General features: G+C 39.2%; 1 protein-coding gene across 1 annotated transcript; it reads left to right on the forward strand.

Annotated features, from left to right (window-relative positions):
• The first annotated feature begins 288 nt into the window (after positions 1 to 288).
• Positions 289 to 5,949, forward strand: LOC139809284 (uncharacterized). The gene is made up of 3 exons (XM_071772057.1): positions 289 to 592; positions 1,418 to 2,929; positions 3,100 to 5,949. Exons 1-3 carry the CDS (start codon positions 428 to 430, stop codon positions 3,928 to 3,930), a joined length of 2,508 nt encoding a protein of 835 aa, XP_071628158.1. The 5' UTR covers positions 289 to 427; the 3' UTR covers positions 3,931 to 5,949.
• The last annotated feature ends 3,856 nt before the right edge of the window (positions 5,950 to 9,805 follow it).

The following is a 9,805-nucleotide window of genomic DNA, read 5'->3' on the forward strand; positions in this document are numbered from 1 at the left end:
AATTTCGGGGAAAATATGAGAAATTTTTTCATCGGAGTTAACATCGGTTTAACTAACTTTTGTTCTTTTTTTATTAGAAAATGACAAAAAGTAAAAAGTTAATCCACTTTGGTAGAAATGGGCATTATATAGTAACGCAATTAGTTTAATTATAACGCAATTAGTTTCGAATAAGATATTAGCTCTTAATAAACCGATTTTTAATTTACTTTTAGATATAAAAGGAATAATATAAGTCTAAATTGTGTGTAATCTACCCTCCGCTTCTCTTCGCGAGAGGAAGCGAAAGTTCCCGCGACCGTCGGGTGGCGTCGATCTATCGCGAGATCGCTCGCTCGCTCGCGGTTGATCCGCGATCCGCGTCCGAGCAAATGGCGGCCGCGCAGTGGCACGTACAACGTTGCGACCGATCACCGCCGTTGTATCGATGGCAGTCCCGAGCGATGACGCGATGGTGAATAGCACGGTACGCGCGGAACGGCTCGTGGGCAACGAGTGCCGTATCTGCCTCAAGCCCTGCACGGAGGTGTGCCAGCTCTTTCGCGACGATGGCGGAATACCGGAGAAACTGATGGCCATTGCCGCCGTGCAGGTTAGCGCTCTCTTTTTCTCCCTCTTTCTTTCTTTCTCTCTCTCTTTCTCTCGCCAGCCTTGTTTTGAAAACCGCCTCCGCGTCTCGGACATCTCGCCTTTGAATTTTTCTGCACGCTCGACGGATGTTCTTGAACCCTGTTCGACTTTTCGAAGGTTTTTACGCTTTCTGCCCATTTGTCAACCCGCCGATGCCAACGCCGTTGTTTTGGACGGACCAGTGTTGATCTCCGTTAACACCGACTCTCTCGGAGAATTATCGGCGGTTTCGAGGCCAGGGATCGTTCGGGGCAACATCCCGCGGCCTTTTCCCTCATTTCAACGTAAAATTAATCCCGCGGAAGCGATTCTGCTTTGTGGTTTTACGTTTTTTAACTTCTTACTGCGATGTAAACAATGGGTCTGTTTTCCATCGCTGAACTGGTACAGCCAGTTCAGCAACGGAAAACAGACCCCAATAACATAGGGAGCTTTCCAGCAAGCGACACAAGTCGACACAAGTATCATTTTGTCTTTGTTACTCATTGCCAAAAAAGAAAGATAGAGAACGACGTTTGTGTCGACTTGTGTCGCTTACTGGAAAGCTGCCATAAGCTAGTCACAATGGGTACATTCCATTTAACGCTCGCAACGCTTATAGAATCATTTCATTCTTTTGTTTAAGAAATGGAATGACGCTCACGAGCGTCACGAGAACACCACACATGGAACCTACCCCTACCCAATGTCGTTTACAGAGAGATACTTATGCCTATATGCATCACTCTTCTTTCAATATAAATATACCTTTGCGAAGTGAAACTATTGAGATTTTCGCAAATTGCAGGTGGAGGAGGGGGACGGTCTGCCAGCTTACATCTGCCTGTCCTGCAATCATCTGCTCGACGTGTCCTACGACTTCAGATGCCAGATTCAGAATTCCGACATCAGGCTACGTCAGATCCTCAAGTCGCAGGTTCAACCTATGTTGCACGAGAAACATACGAAAGACATGAAGACCATGATGAAAGATATCACGGACGCCGTATCCGACGTGATGTCTTACAAGAAAGATGATCATGTCATAGAGCAGGACATTTACTCGTCTCACGATATCGTTACGTTCGACAGTACTGCCGTTCAGTCCGATTCGGCGATTAATGATGAATCTCACATGAGTCACAAGTTCATGCAAAAGACGGATGAAATTGTCGAACCGAGTGAAAAAGATTCGTCATACGATACATTTAAAGAGAACGTAGACAGTGCTGAAATGATGGAAATAGCTTTGTGTCACGAGGCAAACGTGGACGATGCGGCTGCCGATCACTCGGATCGATTGTCCAGTTCGACGACGGAAGACAGATGCATCAAGCAGGAGCAGTTGCTGCTACCTGAAGACAACGAGACGTCGGGGAGTTTAACGGACGAGAATCGGGAAGATTCATTGAAGATTGAAGTTAAGAATGACGTATTATTGGAGGACTTCAACGACCACGAAGTTTCGAGGGAGATCGCGGTATTGAGAACGGACAATCGGGATACGAGGGGCGTCGCTAACTGCAGCGACGACGAGGAGAAGCCACTCATAAGCAGAACGACCAGGCAGAAGTGCGCGTATTGCATCAAGTCGTTCGCGACGAAGGTCGCGTTGCAGCGACACATGAACGTGCACAAGCACACGAAGCTGCGCTACGTGTGCGTCGTGTGCGACAAGCAGTTCTCCAACATCGACAAATTGAAGGGCCACATGCTCACGTGTCACGAGGGTCAGACGACGGACGGTAAAGCGTCGCAGGATGACAGGAGGACGAGCAAAGTTACGGCGAAAGTCACCAGAAGCGGCAACCTGACGGACAGCGTGCGGGAGGAGAAGAAAAACTTCAAGTTCACGTGTAAAGTCTGCTCGAAGCAATTCATATATCAGAAGTCCTTTGTGTCTCACGCCAAAAGCCATGCCGAATACGATACGGAAGTGGACGACGTGCTTGATCAGTTCACGAGTAAGACGATGGACGAGCAGAAGGATAGGATGCTGACGTTCAAGGAAAACGAATCCGAGGAGGAGGAGGAAGAGGAGGACGACGACGACAGCGACTTGCCGATCGAAAGTCTACAGTGTACTCAGTGCGGCAAGCTTTTCGCCACGAAGAGGAACCTGAAGAGGCACATCTCGACGCACAGCGGCTTGAAGTTCAATTGTTCGACGTGCGGCAAAGGATTTTCGAGGCTCGACAAGCTGAAGGATCACGAACAGTCGAAGCACAAAGAGGAAATATTTGGCAATACTGACGACGAGGACGATGACGAGGAGGATAACGAGAGCAAAATCAACGAGAATTCCGAGAACCGAAAGAAGGCAAGTTAACTTTGTATGAGTTCTATGCACTTATTGTATTTGTAAAAATATTAACCACGGAATAACCATTACAACTCTTATTCTTCAGTTATTTTATATCTCTATTTTCTCCTACAAAAAGATGCGTACCTCTGACGACACAGCTTTAACTCAGTTTCTTCTCGTTGCAGGACCGACACAACAGGCCACACAAGTGCGCGCTCTGTCCAAAGGCGTTCGCGCAGGCTCAATCCCTGGCAAACCACGTAGAGAGGCATAAACGGGTGAAGGATACGCAAAAGCGGTTTCTCTGCGAAAAGTGTAGCAAGTGCTTTGCTCAGAGTGGCTCGCTGGTGGCGCATATGCGCACACACACCGGCATCAAGCCGTACGTATGCAACACGTGCAGTCGCGCCTTTACCAAGAGCACGTACCTGCAGCTGCACCTGAGAACTCACAGCGGTGAGAAACCGTATATCTGTCAGTACTGTAGCAGGGCGTTCGCTCGGGCCAACACTCTGGCGCGGCACATCACCATGCACACCGGTGAGGCCAAATACCATTGCAACATCTGCACCAAGTCCTTCCGGCGACTGACCTCGCTGAACGAGCACACTTACACGCACACCGGCCAACGACCGTACGCGTGCAAACTCTGCACGAAGAGGTACAACAACGCCGGCTCGTTATATGCTCACACGAAGAAGTGCAAGGCGCAGCAGTTGTCCAGCCCGACCACGACCACATACGCGGTGTCCACGGCGGACAATGCGCCGCAGCAGAACGACACGACCATGCCCCAACTGCTGATTTATTCCCAGAGGAAGCTGGTGGAAGAGGCGACTATTGGTCAAGTCGTATCCACGCCGCAATACATGGTAACAAATGTGCATAATCAAAAAACTGTGCCCGCGACGGTGCCCGCCAACGTGATTCAGCCCTTCACCGTAGAAGACCCGAATGTATATAATTCAAAGCAGTTTAAGAACTCGTATTACGCTATTTATCCAAATAACTTATAATAACGCGTTGATCACGTTCGATTGTCGATTGATTGTCTTCGCCCAGTGATTTTATTTCAGTTTGATTCACATGATTTTTAAACAAGAGTTGGTCTAACAATCTGACATAATATTACAATAAGAAGAAAACAAGAAAGAGAGATAAATAACGTTCTGTCGGTGAGGCTCAAGAAATATATTAAGCGTTTAAAATTGCTAGTATATATAGAAAGAGGAGATTTTTCGTGAGTAATTTGAAAATCGAATAAGATTGAATTCATTAACAAAATTAATCAAAAAAATATTTTTCATTTATATGAAATATTTGAATTTATTGGTTGAAGAGTTACACAGAGTAACATACACATTACCGCGAGAGAATTCGCTGAATGGCGCGTATCGTGCTCGAACGTCAAACATGCAAGTGTAGTAGTATTTCACGAATGACTCAGGTTATAGAAGTTAGAGGAGGTCTCGATATAACAATGTACAAAATATAAAAAGAAAATAATGCCGTTGAAATTAGAAAAAGTTAGAAATATCTCAGTAGGTATCTCTATATATAAATTTTGTATAAATGAATTCGTGGACATGAGAAAATAGATTGACTGCACCGATTATAAAATGTCTATTTGAAGAGGAAGGAAGAAGAGAAGTTATAATTAAATGGAAAGAATGAGCAGTAGTGAGTATAATCCTGATTGCGCTGTGTTATTAACGCAGCTTCGAATGTGTCAAACAGAGTGCGATATATTTCAGAACAATGGAGTAATGTATAGTAAATAAAATAAATTTGAATATATTTTTGTAACATCTACACGTTGCGTTGCTATTAGATAGGAAAATACTTACTGACAATGAGTCGCACATAAATACAATTGGAGAAAAACAAATGTTTTATGCGTAAGTATCGGATTACACCGAAATATAATTTATAATGTTAGATTATGAGATGCTAAATTAAATGAAATAACTTATTCTTACTTCTCATTTTTTTAAATTTAGGTTTTACAACATAAATAATATCAATAATATATATACAGGCGGACCCTGTTCTACAAATTATTTTATAATCTGCTGTTTTTTATAGTTTTGAATACTTTTGTTAAAACTATATTGAATTATGAACTATTGAAATTTACTGTAATATTAGATTTTAGTCAGTCTAGCTATTTCTTATGTCCACGAATAAATTATGTAATATTGGATAAGTAATTATATTTAAATAGTTCTTTGATTGAAGATATATACATACATATATGTCTTTGATTAAAGATTAATCATCCATACGTGTCTCGCCATCATTGTTCAAAATTGTAATGATACATATTTTTAATCGCTTTTTCTTAGCAATAGTTTTATGGGAGATTAGAAAGAGAAATTAGTTTCATCAATTTTTTTATATTTGACATTATAAATGATTTATTGATTAAATTTCAGAAATAAAATGTCTTTCAAGATTTATATGCCAATTAAATTAAATAACAAAGATCTGTCTCGTTGAGAAAAAAGGGGATATCAAATTTACTAGATTTACTAAAGGATCAATTGTTTAATTTTTGATAGTGATAGTGATAACTGATAGTAATAAGACAGTCTGGATAATTGTAGTATAATAGACATAAAATTTTTAGTATGAAGACTGGAATGCTATAGATCACTATATTATTAAAACAAAAAAATAGACGATAAGGAAATTGTTTACTTGGTAAAAAGAATATTTTCGCTGAAATTACTATTAATATTAGATACGTCCGGTAAAAAATTAATTTTCCATTATACTTTTATTGTATTTTATTGTAAAACGGTGATCGACTTTCGTACGATATTTACAAGAGTGTAATGTACAGCGTGTTCTTTGAAGAGATTGAAAAAATATATATTTGTAAATAAATTAAAATATATTATAAATTATATGCGTCTTCGTGTAAAAGTAGCAGATGTCCCAAAGGTGACTCGCTCATACTTTTACGCAGCATCGCGAATGTCGGTAAAGCTAACACAATGCAATATTTTATAATAAAGTTTATATAAAAATAATTGTGTATGTGTGGTGTATATTTCTTTCTTTGCTGAAATAACTCGTAAAATAGCTTGTAAAAATAATACAATTTAATAATAGATGTAAATAATAATCCTGATCGAATTATTAATATAAATGGATTGGGATGATTCGAAATATTAAAGTTTTGTCAAAGTTCCTTAATTTATATATTTTTCGATTAAACGCGATGTTATTTTATATTGTTAAGATACAACTAATAGCATCTTATTTCTTTCACTTGGTTTCTATTTAAATGCGTTTTACAAAGAGATCAGCTATTCTGGTTTATAAGATAATTGAACTTGTCTGAAAAGTTTTGAAATGTCTATGCATGGCATAAAAAGTCTATGCATCTTATTTGTAGAACATTTCCATTTCTACTCATTCTATTGTCAAACCGGAAGCATCTTATAAGCTCGACTTATATACCACTTGAACTGTAAAGGTCCCTTTATATGGATTTTCCTCGGAGACCCATGGAAAAATCGTTAATTTCCGATGTGCCCAGCTCGCATGAAAGAAAAATGATCGCCCGCTGTGTTTTCAGGCGCGGAAATATTAAATTGTATTCCTGCGGGTCTTCGCGGGGCCGAAAGGCGATGCTGGGCCGCGGAGGGTGTCCGAGATCACTAACCAATATTTAATCAACTTTGCAGGAGAGAATATTATTCTCTGGACAAATCAAGGACATATGTATCAGACCCGCAAGGGGAGAGGCCGACACGTTCGTGCGTATTGATACCAAAGACACACACATCTCGTGTACGCGTTGCTCTTTCAGCGAACAATGGCGTAATTCTGAGAGCGAAAGTACGCGTTTTCTTTTAGAAAATTAGGAAATTATAAAATTTTATTGTCTTAAATTAAATATCGTGAATCTGGATAATTTTTTAAATTGAAAAAAAGAAATGGGTCGTGAATAAATACAATATCTTTTATAATTATATAATTTATACATGCGACATGCTGATTCATTTTTATTGAATATTGTTTATTTAATAAAACGTAGTTTTTTTCAGAAGAATGTAAATAAATGCATTTTTATGATTTTTAATTTACAAGTACGGTATTTGCTTCAGCTAAACTATTCTTTTGATTTTATTTCAAGTATTTTTCAAAATTACATGTTTCTACGTTGATTCATTTATTTGATTATACATAGGATTTATTCAAAAGGATACGCCTATGTAACATACGGTTGCATGTGTGTGTGTGTCGCCCGGAGATGTGCACGGTGGCAGCGTGCGACACACGTTCCGCGTGCCGGGAACGGGATTCCCCTGGGATAAGATTCAGGAAAGAGGGTGGAAGCTGTTCTCATCGTGGCACTCTCTCTCTCGTGAGAACAAGTGCAAAACAAATGTCGCACAGGAGCCGGTCGACCGATGCGCACCGCCGCCGTGCCATGCTCGTGAAAATTGTTTCTCTAGGTCGAAATAAATCATATTTTTCCTTGCCCCCCCCTCTGCTGGGGCTACCTCTCACTCGCACTACGCGAAAGACGTGAGAAATTTCAATTTGTTTGGGTGCTAGGGTGTCTTACCTCGCGTGAAATATGCAGTATATATCTCAAAATTATCGCATTATTTTCTAATTAATAGTTTCATTATTTGATGAATTTAAGCCTGATGAGTAAATTATATTTAATGAATTTGAATCTTTTCTTCGCAAATCGAATGAGAATAATAATATTCTACGCCATAACTTTTTAATGTTTAACTTAATTTTAAACTTTATATACATCAACTATCAAAACTCGTATAAAATTTCTATTAGATTAAAGCTTGAGATTAACAAAGATATCATAGGATATTTTTATTAGTGAAACCGGTGAAAAACAATGAATTTATACATTTTTCAAAATGATCGCGCAGTATTAATTATGATAATATAATAAACATTAATATGAATAATTTTATCGTAAAATTGAGTTTAAACAATAATTTTTAACTGAGATTTGTACAATATATCATAGAGAGATTTCATATGTAATATAGGATTGTTTTTTTAATTAATTTGAACTAAGAATTAATCATTTAAGAACGTGATACGATGTAACTGGTGAGAGAGATACTATTAATTTGATTTAGAATATTGCAACCTGTATATTTCCTTGTCTATTTTCTTCTGCTAAGAACAGATAACAAATCGTATCGAAGTAATAATCGAAAGCCATTTAACAAGCATTAACGAGAAATTTGAAATAAAAAAACGTGTAGAAATTTTTGCGACATAAATTTATAATATAAAATGGTAATTATTGACCTATTTTCTTCATCGTATATTTTTTATTTGTTAGCGTTTAATTAGCTGATATTTCTGGGGATTCTTTCAATCCTTAATTTCGGTCTAAATCCTATGTATTAATAAATTGACGCGATAAGAAATAACATATCAAAAATACCGTTAGATAAAATCTGAACATTAAAACAGCCGAATATTCACAAAAATAGTGTCTCACTTTATACATAGAAGAAAGTTATAAATTGATTTTTAGTATAGTTGATAAAAAACTTGGTTTTTCTTCCACAATTTCTGTCACTAATAATGAAAATATTATAATTTTAGTGAGCTTAATTTTCCATACGACGGACATGATAAAATATGCGTCAATCATTACATTTAGCTTACAAGATCAAGATTATCTAAAGTCTAAAGCATAGAGATTACTTAGCTCTCACCAAAATTATACCAGCTTCCATTCGTAATGAAAAGTATTAAGTACTGGAAGAAAATAACGTTTTTTAACATTTTTATTAAATGTGTCAAAAAAATCACTCTTTTAATACAGATTTAATATAGATAGTAATTGTCATATCTTTTTCAAGAATATCGATATATTTAAGTATACTTTTTATATTTTGTAAATAATATTCTTTACCTTTTCATTTAAATAAAAAATATTTTTAAGTTGCTTTTAAGATTTTTTTATTATCGCTAAACTTTTTTCCAACTGAGTAATACTATTAGGATCTTAGAGAAATCGATTAATTTAATCAATCTGACAAAAATGAGATGTATAGGAGAAATTTTATTTGATGCAATGTTGCTGCTTGAAACAAATGAGAAAGAAATTGCTTTAATGGCAATTATTATGTAGATTAAATTTGTATTAAAAGATTGATTTTGATACACATTCGATAAATCTGTTAAGAAACAATATTATATATTTTATCTCTTTTTCTATATCTCTCGCTGCCTTTCCATCTCTCGTTCTTTGATTTAATATTTAGCGGTCAGGACATGACCAGTTTCAGGCGTTTTAGCGTCGACGCGCGACGCGAATAATTCGGCCTGTGTGATATCCTTCGCACGGCACGGCACGGCACGCAGGTGTAAACAGCTTCCGAGGATCTTCGCCGCCGCGGTACGGGACGCGACGCAGCCTCCTGCAGGCTCCTCGCGTCCACTGGAGCCTGTCAGGACACAGCGGCGGCGGCGTCCTCCGTGGCGTCGTCGCCGGCGTCTCTGCGTGGGATCGATCGTAGAGCCGAGGGTGGGGCGGCCGGAGGGGCGCGTCATCGAATGATAGCACTCATTCGGGCTGATGGCCGTTTGGGGAAGAGGGTTGTCTGGTACCTCCGGTAACCCGGAGGTGGTGCCGCGTAAATCTCGAGAGAGGGGTGGAAGTCGGCGTTACCGACACGGGGCGGTGTTTCAACCCCCGTTCTCGTCCCGGGGATGTTCCAGTCGCCGGCGAATCAGCTTCCGCGCCGGCGAGGACCCCTACGGAAACGCAACCCCTGCGAGTCAGCCACGGCCACACCCACGCTCCTACCCGCGGCACCGGCGGTTATTGAATTAAGCTTATCATTTGATTTTGAGGAGACCCACCAGTCGGTCGTACGGGGC

This window comes from Temnothorax longispinosus, chromosome 3, assembly GCF_030848805.1.
Source record: "Temnothorax longispinosus isolate EJ_2023e chromosome 3, Tlon_JGU_v1, whole genome shotgun sequence".
Taxonomy (NCBI): Eukaryota; Metazoa; Arthropoda; class Insecta; order Hymenoptera; family Formicidae; genus Temnothorax; species Temnothorax longispinosus.